Raw genomic sequence first — 23,849 nt, 5'->3', positions numbered from 1 at the left:
GGCCGGCCCCCAAGCGAGCTCTTAACCAGCTGAGCCACTGAGCCGGCCCATAATTAGTAAACTTTTAAAGTCACAGTCCATTCTACCTGAGTTTTTTCTGTTGACTTTGACATAATTAGTAACTATCTTGAAACAATCTTATTTTCCTTGATTGTTTCTTAAGCATTTTTTAGGAAAAAGGCAGAAAATGTGGCACCAGAAATACTCTGGTGGTTCTCAGTTACTCACCATACACGTACCTCTTTTCTTGAAAAAGGCAACTTTATCCCCCTTTCCTTCTCTTTCTTCTATTGTTGCTTTTCTTTCTTGAATATTTTTTAGATTTATTGGTACTAACAGGTATTTCTTAGTTCCACCGGGTATATGAAAGACCCTTAAGTCATGATTTTAAAAGATTTCTATCCTTATTTTTTTATATGTGTCCACTGGGAGGATACCCAAAAGCAGGTTTTAAGCTCTCATTTCTAATCATCCACTGTTAAGACCCACCTCTCACCTTTGCCCCGTGTAGATTGAGGGAATTATTGAGTAAATATATAGTCATCTAACCTAAATAAAATATTTACACATGAAAATAATTGGACATGTACATTGTAGCCAGTGTTAGGTTTTTAAAAACCGGAGATTCTGTTTTCATGCATTTTCTTTATAATCTATGGTGTACATTTTAGACATTCAGTGACTTAAATTTTGAGACTATTAGGCTTTCCTATAATAAGGAAAGAAACAGGAACCAGAAGATGACCTATATCTGTCACTTCTAGAGAGCTGTTAGACCCTATTTTATTTATGATCACAGTAAGAATAATTCAGAGAATAGTGCAAACAACATTGTATTGCTGGTGATGGAGACTGAGGAATTAGATATTAAAACTTTTCAAGTATAAAGAAAATCAGTTTGGTCCCAAAGTGTATGTGAAAATTTATGAACTGGTTAATATTAAACATTTATAGAGTGCTAGCAATATTCTGACAGTATAGGAGAGATGGACATTGTTTATCCACTGTGTTGTATGAAATTATGACAAATTTTGACAAAATTAGGACAAACCTGAGCTTTCTATAGGTAGTAACTGTGTAAGTGACCCTTTGAAATTTCAGAGCACGGTTTCTATTGTACTTACTTTTATTATATGAGCTCTTCAGGTAACTTTGTTCCTTGGGATAATGCTTAAAAGAATGAACTATATATAAAATGCTTTAAGATTTTTCATCTGCTCTGAAATACCGAGTCCCAAATTTACAAATGAAAGTAACTTCCTGAATTCTGTGTAGTAGGTACACAGCTGTTCCAAGCCGACCAATTGCCATGTCATGTTCCTCTGTGCCACATTTTCCTGCTTTTTTTCGTTTTTAGCTGCTGTGTTAAAATATGAAAACAATGTCATGAATATCAGGCAGTTTAACTGTTCTCCACACCCCTACTGGCTTCCAAACTTTATGGATGTTTTCACGTGGTCTTTGCCTTTTGTCGGTGAAAAAGGTAAGAGAACTAAAGTTGTCTTAATTAGTGACAAGAGCACACTATATATTTGCATGATTCCCCTGATGGCTCAGACTGGTTTGTTTTTTTTTAAGTTATCAGAAATGTTTTCTAATTTTCTTTGTTTTTTATAAAGGTTTTTAAATGGCACTTAATTGATTTTTAAATTATAATTCTAGTCTATTATGCTTTTCTTGTTCTAAATGTCAACTTTAATTAGCTGTCCTACTGTGATTGAGATGTTAAAATAACATAAGTCATTACACCATCCCTTCAGTGATGTCTTCAGCGATAAAGAAATTTAAATAGGAAATGTCCTTAGAGTTTTATTTGTACACCTATACAAATAAGCTAGACCAGAGGTTGGCAAACTGCGGCTCGCAAGCCACATGCAGCTCTTTGGGTACGTTCCATCTCAAAAGTTTGCCGACCCCTGAAAGAGCCAATCCTGTCCCTCACAACAATTTAAAAATTATTTGAGAGCCATAAATATATTTTTACGTAATCACCATTATGTGAATGATATCCTTTAAAATTTTTATAAATGAAACTATGATAGTCTTATTTTAATTTTCAATTTTACTTCAGAGCCTGCGGCTCGAGAGCCACAGTTTGCTGACCCCTGGCAGCTCTTCCATCTCAAAAGTTTGTGGACCCCTGAGCTATACAAATATAAAATAAGCCTGTTGGACATAGATCTGGTGGCTTAACTTCTTTACAAAATAGCAAGAAATCTTTTCATGTGCATATCAGTGAGGAAAAGGCTCTGGGTAGCACGCTAATGAAATCAAGTGATTATGCAATAGAATCTTCAAAGACTCCAGACTTTTAATGCAGCAAGTAATCTCCCCAAATTCTATATAAACCTGAAGGTCTATATTTAATGCTATTCTTTATAGCTACTCTTAACAAGTCATTTTTATCTATGTTTATTTAGATATCCACATCATTTTGGAGAAAGTACCTTATTAATTGTGTAAATTTTGGGCTGTTTTGTCTTGTATAGTCACAGAGATGCTGGTTAACATTCTCAACATATGCTCTGATGATGAATTGATTTCCGATGATGAAATTGAAGGTAAACTTGCCTTTTCCTCATTTGAACTAGAAATGAAGAAGGTTTGGTTTTTGTTTTAACCTGTTTTGAATAATTTTTTTCTTATTATAAAAGAATTGTGTTCAATGTAAAAAAAAATTGAAAAATACAGAATAAGAAAAGAAGTGACCTATAATCCTACCATCTCAGTAGATATCCACTGATAATATTTTGGTGTATATATACTGTGTTACTGTCTTTTATCTTTGCATATATTTTTGTTCTCTCTTTTTTCTTTTTAACAAAAATGAGGTCATGTGATAGTATCATGACATTTACTTTTTTTGTAGCCTAATTTTTAATGGGTACATAGTTGTTCATGACAATTGTTCTTTGTTTTAACCAACCCCCTGCTGTTCAATATTGGATATTTTCCCCCCAACTTTTTCTATTTAAAACCCCACACAGTTCTAAACGTTTTTACAGATAAATCTTTGCACATTGTGTCAATAACCAACATTTGTTACATGCCTGATATGTACTGTTAGATCCTTGCTCTTAATAAGCTTATATTCTAGTGGAGGGAAGACAAGCATAATAAATATAAGTCAGATGTTGATCTATGGTATGAAAGAAAAGAAAGCAGTATTAGGAAATGAACAGTAACATTTTCTTGATTATTTCCATAGGATAAATTTCTAGAAATTGAATATCTGTGTCAATTAATACTTACAATTTTAAATTGGATACACATAATCTCTAGAAAGGCTACCAGTTTACATTTTGTGTATGTGATGCATAGTTCACAGTGCTCTCTCCAATACTGCATATTATAATTTTTATAGTCTGGTGTTTTTAAATTTTTAATTTGTTTTTGTATGATGACTAATGAACATTGTTCATGTGTTTATTGACCACGTTTATTTTATTTCTCTTTTGTGAATTGTCAAGTCATACTTTTTGTCCATTGTTTGTTTGTTTGTTTTTCTTCTTATTGGTCTCTGGGGGATCTTTATATAGTAACATTTTGTTGCATATGGAGCCAAGTATTTTTTTCCTAGTGTGTTGTGGGAGGTTTGATTTTAAAAGTTAGTCCTAAATTATCTGAGAATGCAGAAGATTTTGGAAAGATGGTAGTACCTGAGCGCAAACTTCTGTCTTATTCTGTCTAAGCTCTGCGCTAAGGTGATTCACTCAACTGTTAGGGTACACTGTCAACATAGTGGAGAAAGCCTAGCTTACTTTGAGAATACAGAGGAGAGTCCTATATGTACTTATGCTTCAGATTCCACGTGGAAGGTGCAGAGTAGATGGTACATGTACATAGCTTGTGAGTACCTTTACGTATGGGGTAGAGATCACTACAAAGGGAACAGTTCTTCTTAAGCAAAAAGGGAGCCAGGTAAAAATTAAAGCAAAATAAATAATTTAAATTAGGAGAAGATGAAACATGTAAAAAATAGATCTAGTAAAATTTATATTCATATTTAAGTGGATATGGAAATTATTGTAAACTCTATTGTATGTTTTAAGAAATTCTTCTTGATTATCATAAGGCTATGCTTACAAAATTATGCCAAAAATTGTATATGGGAATATTTTTCAAAGCATCATCTGTAGTAGCAAAAGATTCAAAACAGAGGACAGCCGGGTAAATCAATTATATATCCATATGATAGATTTTATACGTGGAATATTATTTCCTTTATGCAAGTCTCCTTTCTCCCTTTCTCTTCTAGTTTTCTCCTGTTCAGTTTATCGTAACTTCCTCATGGAAGACATTTCTGACCTCCCTAACTAGATCAAATACCCCTGCGATGCACTCTCATATCAGTGGTGCTAACTTCTCCTTAGTATTTGATACAGTTGCAATTTTACATTTGTTTATATTATTATAAGATTAATATATTTTACCCCCATTCAACTGTAAAGTTCCTGAATGCTGGGACAAAATGATTTTTGCTTACTAGAATGGCCCTAAAACCAAGTATAGTGCACTGAGCATAATAGATAAATTTTTGTTGAGTTAGACTGAATGATATAAAGTACAACTACTTGGAAGAAAAGAATGAAGCAGAGCTATTGGTGCTAATATGGAAAATCTAATGATAATATGGAAAATCTATTAGCTATTCTGTCAAATGCAAAAGTAAATACGTAGAATCCTCTCATTCCCATTTTTTATAAAATGTGAATATAAGCTGATATATGCTTTAAAATTTTGTTTTTGAAAGGCATGACAAATAACCTTGTAGGTTAAGATGGTGAATTGACCACACTTCTAATTCCAGTCCTTCCTGAAACCACACTAAAACCACACTTCAATTTTGGTTTTATTTAAGTGTTATAAACTAACTATTTCCACTTTTGTAATGCCAGACAAGATAGTTTAACTCAACTCAGACTCTTAAGACAACTAGAAAAGCGAGACAAATATTTTTAAAATTTTCTTTAAAGGCATTCAGAAAGGTAACAAAATAATAAAGAATTACCAAGTTAAGATCTGGAAAAAAGGCATAAATTCAGAGCAGTAAGACCAACATTTGGGACTATTTCTTTCCTAAAGGCATTCATGAATTTCAAAAGAGGGGGCTAAGAGATTGAGCCTGCCCTCTTGATAGAAGCTAAAACAGTTGGGGTTCATGGCTTGCCAAAGATGATGTGAGTGGCAGCAAGTTTCTGCTTACTGGTTTGAGACCCCCCCAAAGGTTGCATCTATGTAACAGTAAGGATGAACTGGAAATAGAACCTTCAAATAATTTCAATTACTAAAATTTTAAAAAGGTAGTCCTAGACACCTGGCAAAAGCAAACCTCCCTGGACTAAGATAACATCATGTAAGACCTTAAATTACCACAGTCTTTCAAATATAACATATGGCTCACAACCAAAAATAACTAGGCACACGAAGAGACATAATGGCATGAATGAGAACCAGCAGAAACAGAAAAAATTAAAACAGACACCCCCCCCACCAAGGTTCTCCAGACATTGGGTTTATCAGACCAAACTTTAAAATAATTGTGCTAAAAACAAAACAGTGCTTACTATGTTTAAGAACATAAAAGACTAGCTTGACATATTTGGCATATAACTATGAATTATAAAAGGGGATGTAACAGTTGATAAAACACCAAAAGAAAATTCTAGCAATGAAAAATAAAATAAATTAAAATTTTTGACAGATGAATTAACAGCAGATTTAAAAAAGCTAAACAGGGAAGAAATCAAATAGAAGATAAGTCAGAAGGAACAATCTAGAATAAACCAAAAAGAGAAAATGTAAAATACCAAAAAAACAGCCTAAGAGGCAGAGAATTCAGTGAATAGACCTATCAACTGTGTGTTTGGAGTCCCAGAGCAGAAAGAGTGGGGTAGAACCAATATTTGAAGAGATAATGAATAAAAACTTTCTAAAATACGGGCCGGCTGAGTGGCGCGTTGATTAAGAGCTGGCTTGGGACGCCAGATCTGAGCAGCAGGTCCCTGGTTCGGATCCCACATGAGGGCCAATGACACTGCCCTCTACAGCTAAGATGGTGAACAACAGCTAAACCTGGAGCTGGGCTGCCGTGGGTCACCGGTAATGGATGGCGTAGGCTGCAGCCCCTGCTACAGTGGGCTGCCATAAGCTACCATGTGTGGCTGGCAGGCGGTGTGAGCTGCCAGGAGCCACTGTGAGCGGCTGTCCAGAAGCCGGCAACCCATCTGCCTCATCCGGGAAGAGCGCAATGATAATACCAACATGGGCCAGCGAAGCAATGTCCTCCACAACTAGACTGAAGAACAAAAGGACAGCAACTTGTCTGTACCCCTTCCCCCGATTCACCAGCGCTGTTCCCCTCCCCCAATTCCCCAATAAAATCTTAAAAAAAGAAAAAATTTCTAAAATAGATAAAACATTAAGCCACAGATTAAGAAGCACTGTAAACCAAAGCAGAATGAATACAAAGAAAACAACACCTAGGCAGCACATCATAGTAAAAGTGCTTCAGATGAAAGACAAAGAAAAAAATCTTTAAGCAGCCAGAAGAAAAGAGATTACTTTCAAAAGAGAACAATTAAATTGACAGTAGATTCTTAATGTAATCAGTGGAAGCAGGAAACAATGTAATAATATATTCAAAGCACTGAAAGATAATAACTGGTAACTTAGAATTCTATTCTAGCAGAAATACCCTTTAAAAATTAAGAAGAAATAAACATTTTTCAGATATCCCTCCCTTAAAACATTTACTAGAATTATCAGGAGACGCACACTAAATGAAATTCTAAATGATATTCAAGCAGAAGGAAAATACCAGATGGAAGCTTTGAGATTCAGGAATAAAGAGTAAAAATAGTAGGAAATATGTGGGTAAATCAAATGAATGTATACTTTATTAAACAGTAATAATAATGTTTTATTGGATTTAAAAGACAGAATTAAAATATATAGACAATAATAGTTGGCAGGGGATAATTATAGTTAAAATGTGTGAGGGGTGTATATTATCTGGGAAGAGGGGAATAGTGCCTGTTAACATCATACTTTGATAAATAAGAGATGAATGTTGTAATCTCTAGAGTAACCTGTAAGAAAAGAGGTTTGTTTGTTTGACTTATTTAAGCATATACCTTTTAAGTTATAGAAAAATGGAAAGTTAAAAAATAACCTGGAAGAACTCAAGAAAGGAGAGAAGGTACATATAGCAACAGGACAATAGAATAAATTATGATGATAAATATATCAGCAGTTTCATTAAATGTAAATAGATAAAAGAGATTTTCAGTAGGATTTAAAAGAAAACTTGATGGTGTTTTATAAGAAACAGATCTAAAGCATAACGATACAGAAAGCTTGAAAGCAAAAGGAGAAGAATAAATATATAAGGCAAACACTAACCAAAGAAAAGCTGTTGTAGATAAGTTAGTATTACATGAAGTAGACTCTAAAACAAAAATAAGATGCAACAATTTTAAGTTTGTATGCAGTTAATAACATGGCTTCACAATATGTAAAGCAAAAATTAAAAGAACAATTAGAAATAGAAATATCCATAATGATAGAAAATTTAAATATCTCTCAGTAATTTATCAATTTTATTAGTCTCTTGAAATGGAATAAGCAGACAAAATTAGGAAGGTTGTAGAAATTAGAACAACACAATTAATGAACTTGGCTTAACAGACATATAAAGAACACTACATCAACAAATGCTGAATGCACCTTCTTTTCAAACCACATGAACATTTACAAAAACTGACCATGTACTGGACTAAAAGCAAGTTTCAGGTGTCAAAGGATTAAAATCATAATGACTATGTTCTCTGGCCACATGCAGTTAAGATGTATATCAATAGCAAAATTATAACTATAATACACCCATATTATAGGAGATTTTAAAATATACTTAATAATCCTTGGTCAAGTAACAAATCACAATGAAAATTTGAAAGTATTTTGAACTGAATGAAAATAAAAAGTAATACATATTAAAATTTGAGGGCAGGCAGTGCACCAGGAGCCCTGGGTTCAGGATTGGAACCCAAACCTCATAGCTCTGTTAGCAGATGCTCACTGATTAACAGCAGGGGAGAGGAACCATGTTATACTCGATCTTAAAGCAGGAGGATGGTTGGAATTAAGTCAGAGAAATGCCAACTACAAAGACTTCTTCAAAAAATTTAATCAGGTGTTTGGTTTTATGTCCCGAGCTGCCCTACAAGCAGAGAAGATGAACATCACCCAGAATGGTTCATTGTGTACAAGTTCCAGATAATTCTCACCTTGCATGACTGTAGTGGACTGACCAAAAGAGTTATGACACTGGCCAAATTTATTGAAAAAGCAGCTGCTTCTGTGTGATTTTTTCCAAATGCATGTAAAATCTTACACACAGCTGCAATGTATTTTGAAAGCAATTTACATGAACAAATTAAGCTGTAAATTTAGTTCACCTTTATACCACATTTTGTAAAATAAGTGCTTAAATACAAAGTGATTTAAACTTGAAAAAAAAATCTGAGGGAACATCTAAAGCCATGCTTAGAGGAAAATGTGTAGCCTTAAAAGCATATGGAAAAGAAGAAAGGTGGAAGATAGCATATATCTCAAGAAGTTAACAAAAGGAGGGTTAGCACATTAAACCTAAAGAAAGTAAATGAAATGAAATAAAAATTTAAGAGTAATACTAACAAAATTGAAAACAAAATACAATACAGAGGAGCAGTAAAACAAAAATGTGCTTTCAAAAGAAATAAAATTGATAAATCCTTGGTAAGACTTATCAAGTAAAAAAGATAAGACAAAATAACCAATGCCAGTACTGATCCTGTAGACATCAAGAAAATAACAAGAGGGCCGGCCAAGTGGCGCAATGGTTAAGAACTGGCTTGGGACGCCAGAGGGCCCCGGTTCGGATCCCACATATGAGGGCCAGTGACGCTACCCTCTACAGCTAAGATGCGGAATAACAGCTCAACCTGGAGCTGGGCTGCCGTGAGTCACTGCGACGGCGTAGGCTGCAGCCCTTGTGGCAGTGGGTTGCCATGGGCTACCGTGAGCGGTTGTCCAGAAGCCGGCGACTGATCTGCCTCGCATGGGAAGAGAGCAATGATGGTGCTAACTTGGGCCATGAAGCAACATCCTCCACAACTATACTGAAGAACAAAAGGACAGCAACTTGTCTGTTCCCCTTCCCCCAATTCCCCAGCGCTGTTCCCATCCCGCCAATTCCCCAATAAAAATCTTTAAAGAAAAAAAAAAAAGAACAAGAATAAATTTATACCAGTAATTTTAAAACTTAGATGAAATGGATAGATTCCTAGAAAACAATATAACCCAAACTGACACAATATAGAAAATCTTAATAGTCACATGCCTACTAAGAACGAGGACCTGTAATTTAAAATTTTTCTATGAAGAAAATGCCACATGCAGATAACTTCACCAAACATTTAGAAAGAAATTTATGAACCGTTTAGAAAGAAACCACACAAAAATTGTACAAATTCGTCCCAAGAATAAAAAATTATCATTTAATGAGGCCAGTATAACTATGATACGAAAACATGACAAGGACATTAATATAGATAGAATGACCCTATACAAAACATCATCAAATTGAAACTAACAATATACATAAAAGAATTATGCCTCCCAAATAAGTTGATTTGTTCCAGGAACCTTATAAGGTTATTCAATCAGTGCATACTCATGTAAGATGCTAATAATTGTGGAAACTGTGTGAAGGGTATATAGGAACTCAATCCTCTCTTCACATCTTTTCTGTATATCTAAAACTATTCTAAAATAAAAAATTTATTTTAAAAAGTCAATCAGAATAATTCACTGCATTAACCAAAAAAAGGAGAAAAATCATTATCTCAGTAGAGGTAGAAACAGCATTAGGTAAGATTCACCTTTCATTTACAATAGATCTTTTAAACTAGGTTTAGAGAGGAATTTTTTGACAAATGTACCAATAAAAACCTATACTAACAGCATATGGTGAACTGTTAAAAGCTTTCCTCAATGATTGGGGACATACAAGGGTGCTGACTATAAATACCTCTATACTCATATCATATTAGAAGTCGAATCCAATACAGTAAGTCAAGAAAAACAAATTCAAGGTATAAAGATTGGAAAGGAAGAAACAAAACTATCATTATTTATAGAGGATATGGTTGTATACAAAGAAAAACTTAAAAAGCCTATAGATAATCATTAAAATCAATAAATGCAGATAGTAAAGCTGCTGGATGCAAAGTCAACACCAAAAATCCTTTGTCTTTTTATTGAACAGCCACAAACAAAATGAAATTTTTAAAAAGATGCCATTTACAATGTCATCCCTAACAGTAAATCTAACAAATGATGTGTGATACTTCTAAGCAACAAACTATTAAATTTGTTAGAGAAATTAAAAGGGATCTAAATAAATAGAAAAAAATAACTCATTCATGAATTATTGGAAGATTCACTATTGTAACAATATAAATTATTCCCAAATTGATCTATGGATTCAAAGTCAAATATTAACAATTTGATTCTAAAATTCATATGGAAATACTAAGGATAAATTCTAAAATTCATATGGAAATAGCTTAAGTCCTGAAGAAGAATAAGGTGGGAGAACTTGTGCTATAGGATATCAAGATTTACCATAAAGCTAGAGTAATTAGAATTATTAGTGCAAGGACAGACAAGCATTGAAACAGAATAGAGAATCCAGAAATAGATCCACATAAATATGGACGCTTGATTTAGACCAGAGGGGGCACTGCAGGGTAGCAGGAAAATGATGGTATTTTTCATAAATGGTCTGGGATTATGTATTTGACTAAAAATTAAACCTGACCCCTATTATATTCCAAACACAAAATAAATTCAGGATGGACTGATACATTCAAATATGAAAGGCAAAACAATAAAGCTTCTAGTATTTATAATATAGAATAACTTAATGACCTTGGGGTAGAGGAAAAAATTTTAAACAGGACACAAAAAGCACTAACCATACGGAAATTAATAATAAATTCAACCACATTAAAAGTAAGAACTTGTGTTTACCAAAAGACTGTATTAAGAGTGAAAAGGGCCGGCCAAGTGGCACGTTGGTTAAGAACTGGCTTGGGTCGCCAGAAGCCCCAGTTCAGATCCCACATATGAAGGCCAGTGACACTGCCCTCCACAGCTAAGATGCTGAACAACAGCTCGACCTGGAACTGGGTTGCCGTGAGTCGCTGGGACGTAGGCTACAGCCCCTGCTACAGTCGGTTGCCATGGGCTACCGTGTGTAGCCAGCAGCCAGCATGAGCGGCCCTCAAGCCACTGAGAGCGGCCATCCAGAAGCCAGAGACTGATCTGCCTCGCCTGGGAAGAGCGCAATGATGGTGCCAACTTGGGCCAGTGAAGCAATGTCCTCTGCAACTAGACTGAAGAACAGAAAAAAAAGACAGCAACTTGTCTGTTCCCCTTCCCCCAATTCCCCAGCACTGTTCCCATCCCCCAACTCCCCAATAAAAATCTTAAAAAAAAAAAAAAGTTACAGCGTGGGAGAGGATTTTTGCAACACAACCAACAAAGGTCTCACTTGCACAACATATATCGAACTACAGATCAATAAGATGAGACTTGAACAAGCACTTGACAAAAGAGGATCTCCGAATGGCCAGTAAAAATTAGAAAGGATATTCAGCCACATTGGTAATTATAAAAATGCAAATTAAAATCAGTGGGTGATTTATTAAACCACCAGATTGGATAAAATTAAAGATGAATAATAACAAGTGTTGGCCAGGATGGAAAGTAGCAGGAATGCTCAGACACTGGAGTATAAATTGATACATCCTCTTCAATAGATAGTGCCAAATTCTTATCCAAAGTTGAACATACATGTACCCTATAACTGAGCATTTTAATTCTAGGAATACACTTAACAGAAATGTATGCAGCAAAGGGAAGTATACAGGAATATTCATAGCAGCCTAATTCAAAATAGCCAAAAATTGTAATCAGCCCAAGTGACTACTGACAGTAAAAAGGAGAAATAAGTTGTGGCATATTCATGTAGTGAAATTATATACAATAGTGACAATGAACTACAGCAACAGAGAAAGCATGGATGAGTCTTACAATGTTGAGCAAAAGAAGCTAGACACAAGCTAGGTACTTGATTGTTCCAATTACATAAAGTTCAAAAACGATGAAAACTGTAGTGCTTGTTCATGCATGATCAAACTATACAGAATGGCAAGAAGGTGATTTCAATAAAAGTCAAGAGAATGATTTTCTTTGAGAGGAGAGAGACTGTATTAGGAGAGGCCCTAGGGGGACATACGGGGTATTGGCAAGGTTCTATTTATTGACCTGAGTTGGTGAATATATGATCATTTGCTTTGTAATAAATCACTGAGTTACATGTTTGTTTTATGTACTTTTCTGTATGTTTAGTGTACTTCACAATAAAAAAAGGGATAAAAAAAGTTATAAACCTACGAGAATGCAGAGATTTTTGTAGGGATTTTTTGGAAGCTGGAAAACAAATGAACTATTATTATTGACTTAGCTGATTTCAAGAAAGCCAAAGTCCAACTTTCAGGAATGCTAATTCCAGCACAAAATCCTCAAAAAAACAAAAAGAATTGGTAGCACCAGTTGCTAGAATTGGGTACTGTGGGTTGTGGGGAGGAGGGAGATGGGCACTGAGCTAAAGCAAGAAGACTGGGTGAAAGGTTTTGGAAAGGCAGTTTAAAACTATTGGGTTGTCGGAAAAGTCATAACGCATTTTTGCAACGAAAAACAGAAAAATACGTCATGACTTTCCCAACAACCCAATAGTTTGCTGGTGGGCGACTGCCTCTTCTCTAAGTGTGCAAGCTCATCTCTAAAAAATGTATACCAAAGAATTTCAGGACTGGGATACAATTAAGAGCGTCAATATCTTGCTCAAAATTTGAATTAAGTGACCATATGCATACTCAATACTGACAGAGAGAATTCCTTAATATAGGCCCACCCTGATTATTCTGTATAAAGCTCCAAGTCAATGCACCCACCCACTCAGAAAGCTTTTTAGTCCTTCACTCTTAATCCTGAGCAAACATTAAGCATTACCAGGCACCTCTGGAAAGTCACTGAGAGACAACAACAAAAACAGCAAAAGCAACTTAAATGAACTTGAGATCCTGAAGGAAATATAATGCTTTAAAAAGGAAAAACTATAGTATCTCCTGAAAGATATGGGAAGATATTGAATCCATTAAATAAAAACAGAAGGCTTATTAAGATTTGTAAGCTGTTCATTCTGTCCTGTTTTTGTTCCTTGTTTTCAGCGTCTTGGTTCCACAAATATTATCTTTTTCTTTGTCTAATTTTATTTTCATGATCTGTGGGGTTAGAACATGTTGAATATTAATAGATATGAATTAATGTAAAACTATAAACTTTTAAGAAATGGCAAAACTACTGACAAGAAATCTGTAATTTAACATCTGTCATGATACCAAGGATATATCTCTTCTGAGCTGATGCAGTTAATAGCCTGCTTCTCTCATTGCATTTCACTTTGATTTTTTTTTTCTCTCTTGCATGTAAACGTAAATTGCTCTTCTCATATTTCTATCTTCATCTCCTTGTTTTCTTGGTGTCTCTTCTCCCTGAAGATCACTACATTTCAAGCTATCAGAAAGGTATCTGACTAAACTGTGCTAAGAGCTTAATACTCGCTGTCTGTCCCACCACAATCTATGAGTTAGACTTTTTAGTTGTAGTTGAATAATTTCAGACAGGCTCTCCATCCTCCCTTTCTGTTGTAATGTATGTATTTTCTCTGGGCCTGCTGTATGATCCTGCAGGATACTGAGAGTTAGGGGGGTGAGGAAGGAGAGGCCATATTCCTTTTTCTGACTTTTGAATGCGGTCACCTGTTGCATGCTGGACCTTGGCTTCTCATGTGTGCGCTGTTTCCTGAATCCTAGATGAGAAAAGGTCATAAAGTCTTGTGTTAACTTTTTTGACGTTGCTTTATAAAATACCTTACTCACCATCATACTTTGTATAGCACAGTTGTCTGTGGTAGTTGTTACTCACCAGTTTGTAAGTGAGGATGATACTCGTAGAATGAAAGCAGCCCTCACTAAATTCAGGAGAGCTAGCTATGTATTGTGCTTCTGTGCAGAAAACAACTGCTCAAATCATCACTTGCCATGTGCAGGCCAAACCCTGCATCCTAAGGTGGCCCACAGCATTCTCAAAACAGATCCTTGCTGTAGAAGCTATCTTTGTTTCTTTGTGTGTGTTACATTCTTCTCTGTGTTCTACATTTCAGAACCATAAATAAGTTCCTACCTCTCATAGATCTGCCCGGTCTGTCTTTTTCGTGGCCCCTCCATTTTTCACTTCATCTTTTTTTCTTCTGGTTTGTTTTTTTCTCTTGCTCCTTAGTACTTCCTGGGATTTTTTTGTTTGTTTAAACAAACTTGGGCTTTGCTTTCTTTTTAAAAAATAACAGTTTCTTTAACTTAGAAAGAGACTTCATCTTGCACTTTTAAAAACTAACCTGTTAATACATCCCTTTAACTTACTTATTCTTTGTATTCTTAAAGGAGGCACCACAGTTCGAAAGGAGATCATCAAGAATAAGATCAGAGCCATTGGGAAGATGGCACGGGTCTTTTCAATTCTTCGGTAAGGATAAGTCTGTCATTACAGTGTGGAATAAAAGCATTTTGAGAGTACATTAGACGTTGATTTGAGAGCAGTCATTTTAGAATTGGAATTTGCTATTAGAACTGTAGGTCTTTGGGTTGAGTGCAGATTGAATCAGACCTACATGTTAAAATGACTGGAAATGTTCAAGTGGACATTGATTTGGTACGAGCTCAGAGTGAATGTAGTGGTTTAGTGTGGATTCTGGAGCCAGAGTGCCCCTGTTCTCCACACCCTGGCTCTACCTCGTCTTAGCTGTGTGATCTTGTGCCTCATTTTCCTTGTCTGTAGAAGAGTGATAAAAACAGGACCTGCTTTACACGGTTCTTAGGAGGATGAAATGGTATAATATATGGGAAAATTAGAACAGCACCTGGTTATCAAGTGCCATTAATTGAAAAAGCAAGCCCTGGAAGATTGTTTAATAGTGGAATATTTAGAGAAAATATCCCTTTTTTTGGGTCAGGGAAGGGGTAGGGAGAAGGAGAACCTGTCCTGTATCGTTATGTATCCTTTTTTTTTTTAAGATTTTTTTTTTTTTTTTATTGGGGAAGGGGAACAGCCAAGTTGTTCTTCAGTCTTAGTTGTGGAGGGCACAGCTAGCTCAGCTCCAAATCCATTCGTCATCCAGCCACCCGTTGGCAGCTCGGGGTCGCTCAGCTTAAGGTGCTGAATTTAATCTTAGTTGCAGGTGGGCGTAGCCCACCATCCCATGCGGGAGTCTAACCAGCAACCTTGTTGTTAGGAGCACATGCTCTCACCAGCTGAACCATCCTGCCGCCTGTTGGCAGCTCAGTTCGGGCACAGCTCACTGGCCCATATGAGAATCGAACCGGCAACCCTGTTGCTCAGAGCTTGCGCTCTTAACCATTTGAGCCACTCAGCTGGCCCCTATGCATCTTTTCTTAACTTCCTTCAAGTACCTTTGAATTGCTGAGTAGTAGACGCCCTGGTATTAACCCAGGGCTTTGATCTTCCTTTTCAGGGAAGAAAGTGAGAGTGTGCTGACCCTCAAGGGCCTGACTCCTACAGGTACACTCCCCCTGGGTGTCCTCTCTGGAGGAAAACAAACTATTGAGACAGGTGAGTATGAGAAATGCACCTTTCATGGAAGGTGTGCTCCCATTACCCAGCAATTAATATAAAATTTTAAATTGGGGCTTCATCAATAAAAACGAATGAAATCTTACCATTTGTGACAGCATGGATGGACCTGGAGGATATTATGCTAAGTGAGATAAGTCAGACAGAGAAAGACAAATACCATATGATTTCACTTATATGTGGAATAGTAAAAAAACAAAACAAAATGAACAAACAGACTCATAAATACAAAGAACAAACTGATGGTTGCCAGAAGGGAGAGGTTAGGGGATGGGCAAAAAAGTTGAAGGGGAATAAGAGGTACAAGCTTCCAGCTATAAAGTCATGGGGATACAATGTACAGCACAGGAACTATGGTCAATAATAACTTTGTACAGTGGCAGATGGTTACTACACTTATCGTGGTGATCACATCATAAGGTATATAAATGTAGAATCACTACCTTGTACACCTGAAACTAATATAATATTGTATGTTAACTGTAATTTAAAAAATAAAATGATTTTTTTAATTGGGCTTCTTTCAATAAATGGTACTGGAGCAATTAAATAACCATTCAGGGGGAAAAATGAATCTTGACCCTTATTTCCATATAAAAAAACTAATTCAAGATGAATTAAAACTTAAATGTAAAAAGTAAAACTCCCAGAAGAAAGTATGGAGAGTAGGCATTGGGGTAGATAAAGAGCCCTTAAATAGGACACAAAAAGTACTAACCTTAAAAGAAAAAAATTAAATTTTATTAAAATTAAGAATTTCTAGTCACAAAAATACATGATTAAAAAAGGGAAAAGGCAAGCCATAAACTGGGAGAAGATTTTTGTAATACATATGTCTGACAAAGGACTTGTATTCAGAATGTATAAAGAACTACAACTCAAAAAGAAAAATGCAGACAACCAATTTTTTTTAAATGGTCAAAAGATTTTAACATGCACTTCAAAAAAAGAGGATATCAAAATGGCCAAGAAGCCTATGAAAAAATGCTTGATATAATTACTCAACTGGAAAACAGATATTAAAACTACAGTGAGATACCACTACATACTCACTGGAATGGCTAAAATGAAAAAGTTTGACAATACTAAGTGTTGGTGAGTTTGTGGAGAACTAGGACTAGATACATTGCTGGTGGGCTTGTAAATTGGTTCAGTCACTTTGGAAAACTGTTTACCGGGCAGAAAATCAAAGCATGTCTACCCCATACCCAGCAATTCCACACCTGGTATATTTTGAAGAGAAATTAGTGCATATGTCCAACAAAGGATGTGCATAAGAATGTTCACTTTAGCTTTATTCTTAAGAGCCCCAAATGGGAAACAACCCAAGTGGCCATCAACAGCAGAATAGATAAATAAATTGTGTGATATATATATATATATATACATATATACAATAGAATACAACTCAGCAATAAAAAATATAAAAGAATACATGCAAAAACATGGTTGAACCTCACAGACATTATGGTATACTGAAAAAGCTAGACACAAAAGAACAGACTGTCTGATATATACTCGTATGATGCTCAAGAACAGGCACACTAATCGTGATAGAAGTCAGAAGGACACTTCCTTTCGTGGGAGAATATTGACCCAGAAGAGGCCTAGGGACCTTCTGGAATAGTGGAAATGGAATGTTCTATATCATTATCTGGGTGGTAGTTACACAAGTATATACATAGATAAAAATGTACTGAGCTGTACACTTCAGATTTGGGTACATGATAACGCCTCGCTTATGTATGTTTCATACCTCAATTTTTTTTGGTTAGTTAGGGAGTTTGTCTCTTTGCCTACAAGCCATATCCTACTCTAGTGCCACAGTCACCTCTTCAAGCAGAGTATCCACTCTAAAAATTATATGAACACTGACTTCTAAGGAGAGGGCTTTATGGAACTCTGGAATGAAAAGATAGATGTTTGTCAGAATCAACATAGATTTGGTCAAGCAAGAGGAAAGGACATGAGATCACATCACTGGATGACTAATTCTAGGCATGAAAACTGGAGTTGAAGCATTAACAACTTAAACTAGAGTTTCATGGCTTTTTTGCCCCCTTGTTTTATCGCATTGTTTCTACTTAAGTTTTTTTTCTCCTTGTCATTCGGCCACTTAGAGGAAGCAGAACTTCCGCTGTTATTGATTAATAGGAACAAGCTCCTCTTCCCCTTTTTAATAGGATTGACTTCCTCCTCTTTCAAATTGAATACTGGAATATTAGAGTTTAGCTATTTGGGAGGAAGAATGTACATTTTTTTCCTTGGAAGTATATAATTAATTTTCTTAATTTCTGCAGTTTCATAGAATCAATAAACTATTTCAGATTGAATTTTTTTCTCTCAAATAAAATGTACAGTTTCTTGTAAGCAAGAAAGCTTTTCCACCATTACTTTGCTTGGTAATTAGTCATGTGAGATATTCTGAGAGCAGTTCTGACAAAGCAATTTACAGTTAATAGGAAGTAACATGGGTGGAGAAAAAAGGGGATGTCCTATAGCATCCTTACTTGAAAAGTTTTGAAAATTTGCTGATCCACAAAGTCTTTGTTTTAATCTGAGCCAATTTTGTCTAGACATTGAAAGAGCAAATATGCCAATCTGGAATGAGTAACAAAAAGAGAATTTTTTAGATGTGTTATTAGTAGATTCATTTGTTTGCTTATAACCCTTGGTCTACCTTTTGTTTTCAGTCCTGAATATATCCAGCTTCTCTAAGTTTCTAATGTGACTATGAGTGTTTTAATCAATACCGGATTGTTTATTGAGACTGTGGAAATTGATAGAAATCTTCAGGAATATGTAAGAACAAAACTACAGTTGGAGCCAACGTTTTAGAGCTTCTTACTCTCTTGTTTGACAGGAACTGAGTTTATTTTGTCATTTTCCCATCATAGTCTCAGTTCCATAGGTTCATTGACAAACTGGAACATTAGCTGAATAAGCCCTCTTATTGTTCATATAACTTTACTTGGAGAGCTTTCAACCAATAACACTCCATATGGCCTTATAGCATACATTCATTTATGTCCCACCTTGTTCCAAGAGGGATTGGAGTAAATTACAGTATACATACAGCATAGTGAAGTAAAATAAATATGCTTGGAAATTGGAGCACAAAGGAAAACAAGCAAACAAAAAAGCCAGTAGTCAGCCATGAATTCGATTCCAAGCTTCTTAGTAGCCAAAATAAAAAAGAAAGCTGAGAGCTGAACAAGATTCACAAAGACCCTAAGATAAAAAACTGATCAGTTATAAATTGGACTTCATCAAAATTAACTTTTGTGCTGCAATTGAAACCATGAAGGAAGTGAAAAGACAACCCACAGGATGTTTGAAAATATTTACAAATCATACAGATAAGGGACTGGTATCTAGAAAATACAAAGAACTCTTATAACTGAATAATAAAAGGACAAACAACTCAATTAAAAATGGGTAAAAAATTTGAATAGGTGAGCACACATGTGATATATAGATGATGTATTATATAATGTACACTTGAAACCTATGTAATTTTACTAACCATTGTCACCCCAATAAAAAAAAATATTTGAATAGACCTTTTCCTAAAGACCATATACATATGGTCAATAAGCACATGAAAAGATGTTCAACATCATTAGACATTAAGGAAATACAAATCAAAACCACAATGAGGTACCACTTTACACTAGGATAGTTGTGGAAAAAAAGGTAATAACCAGTTTGGGACCCACATACACTGCTGTTGAAGACGTAAAATGGTGCAGCCACTGTGGAAAACAGTCTGGCAGTTCCTTAGGTGATTAAACATACAGTTACCATATGATCCAGCAGTTCTACTCGTGGTTACATATCCTAGAGAAATGAAGACATATCCAAACAAAAAATTGTACATGACTATTCATAGCAGAATTCATCGTAATGGCCAGTAAGTGGAAACAACCCAAATATCCATCAGCTAATGAGTAGATAAAATGTGATGTATTCATACAATGGAACACTATTCAATCATAAAAATGAATGAAGTACGGATACGTGCTTCAACATGAATAAACCTTGAGAACATGCTAAGTGGAAGAAGCCAGTCACTAAAATCCATATTGTATGATTCCATTTATATGAAATGTCCAGAACAGGGTTAAGGGGCAGGGATAAGGGAGGAAAATGGAGTGATGAAAATCTTCTAACCATAGATTGTAGTGATGAATGCATAACTCTAAATAAACTCAAATCATTGAACTATAGCCTATAAACAAGTGAATTTTATGGTATATGAATTATATTTCAGTAAAGGAAAAAAAGTCAGTCAGTTTTATGTGACTGTTTCTTATAATGTCCTTCAGTAGAGACTGATACCTTAATACCCAATACAGAAAGCAAATCTGGGAGAGCCCAAAACAATGTACTACTAGTACACACTTGACCACATAGCTTTTAAACTCTAATTAGGCCCACACTCTGTATACAGTTTTAGGCAGTGCTCTGTTCTCCCACTTCCTAACCGTTGCATCAGTGAAAGTTTATTTGTTCTATTTGAGGAGATTAGAGGGGGTGCGACAGTTTTAACACATGCCTACATATGGTTGACAAATGTAAGCACTTGGTAAGTTGATTCCAAGTTTCCATTTTTCACACTATGTTAGGAAGTTAACTTTCCATTCTCCCAGTTTCTCCTCTCGTTGATATATAAAGCCTCAGGAACAGCAAACTGTTGCTGTTCATTATTCTTCCCTGCCTTCTTTTTAAAAAGCTGGTATTGGAGGAACTAACAGGGTTCTCCTAATAGGATCTTTTTTGCTACAACCTGTAACCTTTTCATATATTAGGGGTTTTACTGTCTTAGAAGAGGACGCAAAGAAGTTTACCTGGTGGCACTATTTTTTTTTTTTAAGATTTTATTGGGGAATCGGGGGAGGGGAACAGACAAGTTGCTGTCCGTTTGATCTTCAGTCTAGTTGTGGAGAACATCGCTTCACTGGCCCATGTTGGTATTGTGATCATTGCGCTCTTCCCGGGTGAGGCAGCCATTGGACGGCCGCTCACGCCAGCTGCCAGCCACTCATAGTAGTTCACGGCAGCCCCACTGCAGCCCCACTGCAGCCTACATTGTCGCCAGCCACTCACGGCGGCCCAGCTCCAGGTCGAGCTGTTGTTCACCATCTTAGCTGTAGAGGGTGCAGCGTCACTGGCCCTCATATGTGTGATCCGAACCAGGGCTCTGCTGCTCAGAGCTGGGGCTCCCAAGCCAACTCTTAACCAACTCGGCCAGCCCCCTGGTGGCACTAATTTTTAAATTGCTTCTTTTTCCATCAGTGAAGGAGAAGAGGGCCTTCTTAGTAACTGGCCTGCTCTCTCACACAGTGAATGGAAGCCACATTGGTTGCAGATGTCAGTCTCTGCTACATCGCTAATCCCAGTTGGTACATGAATTTGTATCCGGAATTGAACAGTTTTGTGCCTTAGTACTCTACCCTCAGACAAGAAATAACCCCACACTTGTAACCTATTTTTCTCTCCTTCCAAATGCCAGTCAAAAGCCATTCTTTTTAAGTAATTCAGAAGGACAGCTGGACCCCACATAAGTTACTTGAGAGCAATAAGTAGTTTTAAATAAGTTTTTTGGATAGGACTCAGCAGCAACTCATTTAATACCATCTGAGCTATTTCAAATCAAAGAACAGCTATAATAAATTATTTGATTCTACGAGTTATTTTGATATGTGAATGTCAAGATATAAATTAGCAGCTGGCTATTTAAATTCAGGAAAACAACATGACTCTTTAGTTTCTTACGGTCAGCTTGACTGGCCCAATTGGCTTAGCTATAGGTTCCATTAGCTAAAAGGTTCCCATGCTATCTGGAATGTTAAAAATATTAGAAACTCCCCCCACCTCAAACTACCCACTCCCACCCCTCAATTTAGTTTCTCGCAATAATCCTCTCGCTTCTCTAACTAGTTGACTTTTACTATGGGTGGGAATAGGCTAAAAGGTGGGAACCTGGGATGTCTGTGCTGGCAGCATTGCTGTTGGTTTACTCACTCTTTTTCTGTCTTCATTTTTGCATGCCACTGCTCCTGCCTCTTACAGCCACAGTAGAAGCAGTAGAGGCCCGGGAAGGTATGGCCATATTCCTATGTGATCATGTGTCTGTCTACTAGTTTTAAAAAACTATGTCAACATTTGAACTCTTTTATTATTGCATCACCAGAACTGTAACAGTGAGAAAAGGAATAGATGTTTCTAGGCGTGCTCACAAAGTATCCTGTCGTTGTATTAATTTAAATGACCCTCTCCACAGCTACAGTTCTTTCTGGACTCTGCTTCAGTGCAGTAGCCGAAGCTTAAGCAAATGGTCATGAGGGACCAAGTGATTTAATTCCATAGCCCATCCATATATAAGAGACATCCATTTGCTACCTAGAGATTCCAACAGGTCAGCCTCTTTATCTAATGATTCCAAAGGATATCAAGAGCAGAGGCAAAAGTAAACAGGAATTCAGGTTGATTCATTTCTGAGGTTGCCCTAAGGCAGTTAAGCTAAATTATCCTTGTTTCTGTGAAAGCAAATTTTAAGTAAATGACCTGTGAACCTGTGGATGAAAACCATTGGAATTGATACTGTTATAAATCTAATTGTTAAGTAAGGTGGTTCAAAATGGGAATGCCTTTTCTTGACAATACAAAAGTTCAATCAGAAAGAAAATATTTAGAAGCTATTTTTTAGATGGCTTTTAACTTATGTTCAACTCCTGGTTGTGCAAGATAAAAAGCTGTCCTAAACAAAAAAGATTAGCTCTTTTGTTACTTATTTTGTGGTCAGTGTGATGTTTGTGCTGAAGTAATCTGTTTAACTTGTTCTATCATTGTTCTAGTGTTTCCTTTTTTTCTCTCGCATTGAGCAGTTTCTGGCCCATAAGAAGCTCTTTCCCAAATGTACTGGGGCCAAGTAAGAACTTGTTTGCTTTTTGTCAGGTATATTTCTGCTAGGATTAATTGTACTGAGTATCTATGAAAATTACTTTCACAGTTTCAGCTGCCCTTGGGGCCTTAAGGAATTAGTAGCTTCAAGACAAGGCTAATTCAAATCAAATATTGCCTATTACTCTCACCAGACATGTGCTCCTTAGCCATCCTTCTGTGTTTTTCTCTAGGAAGCTCCTGTGTGCTAAGAAACTTGAAGCGTGTCTGCCTTGCTGTCTAATCGAGCTCCTCCCTTTTCCTGTTTTTCTGTAGCCATCAGAGGGTTTTCGCTTCAGCACAGGATCCGGAGTTTTGAAGAAGCCCGAGGTCTGGACCGAATTAATGAGCGGATGCCACCCCGAAAAGATACCCAGTACCCCGACGGGCCGGTGAAATTGGTAACCCCTGTACAAGCAAATGCTGCGCACAGAAGTGACAAGGGAAGAAAAGCCAATAATGACTCTGAGCCCTTCTGTGGCATAGGTGGATCCAAAACTTAAGAACAAGTTCTATTTATTTATTATTGGAAAACAAAACAACTTAAACCTAGAGGTGCATTCATAATATACTCTGCATTTATTCTGTAAGAAAGGTGACCATTTTATAAATTCTTTTAATTTATGTTTAATATATATAAGAAGTGCATCTGTTTTGTTTTTCCCTTTTTTCCTAATTTTTAGGAACTGATCTGATTATCTGATACACATGTGAAATCTTGTGCTATAAAGGGGGCCTTCCCCTAATAAAAGGGCCTTGGAAACCTCCACCCTGGGTTTCTGACTTGAACTAGCCAGCCTTTTCTCTTGTTTTTACAAGCTAATATCTTTCATTTCAGACTAACAACTTTTCAAACACAAGAAAGGTGTTTTATTTTTTTCTTTTCTACAGGGTACCATTGAAAAAAATGTCTTAGATTTCAGTGGCTAAAATTTCTCTTCTTATGGGAAACTTGATTAGAGTAGAACTTCTAAGTTAATAACCCAAACCTGGAGATTAGGGCCAAGGGGAATGTTTTCCATAATAACCTACTTTATTCTGGATTCTCAGTTTCTTTTAATATGTAAGGCAAAAGGTGATGAGAA

General features: G+C 36.1%; 1 protein-coding gene and 1 pseudogene across 2 annotated transcripts in view; both read left to right on the top strand.

The window, feature by feature from the left end:
- Window positions 1-23,553, top strand: part of PPP3CC (protein phosphatase 3 catalytic subunit gamma) — a 52,354-nt gene extending 28,801 nt beyond the window's left edge. The window contains exons 8-13 of one of the 2 annotated variants that reach the window (XM_019631579.1): window positions 1,358-1,483; window positions 2,490-2,561; window positions 14,613-14,694; window positions 15,701-15,798; window positions 21,895-21,924; window positions 23,041-23,553. In XM_019631579.1, the coding sequence (XP_019487124.1) occupies window positions 1,358-1,483; window positions 2,490-2,561; window positions 14,613-14,694; window positions 15,701-15,798; window positions 21,895-21,924; window positions 23,041-23,267 (635 nt within the window). In that variant the 3' untranslated portion in view covers window positions 23,268-23,553. The remainder of the gene's footprint in view (window positions 1-1,357; window positions 1,484-2,489; window positions 2,562-14,612; window positions 14,695-15,700; window positions 15,799-21,894; window positions 21,925-23,040) is intronic. The other variant, XM_019631580.1, reaches the window with a different exon arrangement.
- On the top strand, window positions 6,355-8,723 carry LOC109375960 (pterin-4-alpha-carbinolamine dehydratase 2 pseudogene; annotated as a pseudogene).
- Window positions 23,554-23,849: the final 296 nt, after the last annotated feature.

Source organism: Hipposideros armiger, unplaced genomic scaffold (assembly GCF_001890085.2).
Source record: "Hipposideros armiger isolate ML-2016 unplaced genomic scaffold, ASM189008v1 scaffold_1015, whole genome shotgun sequence".
NCBI lineage: Eukaryota > Metazoa > Chordata > Mammalia > Chiroptera > Hipposideridae > Hipposideros > Hipposideros armiger.
Note: the sequence above shows the minus strand (reverse complement) of the source record. Positions and strands in the feature narration are given on the sequence as shown.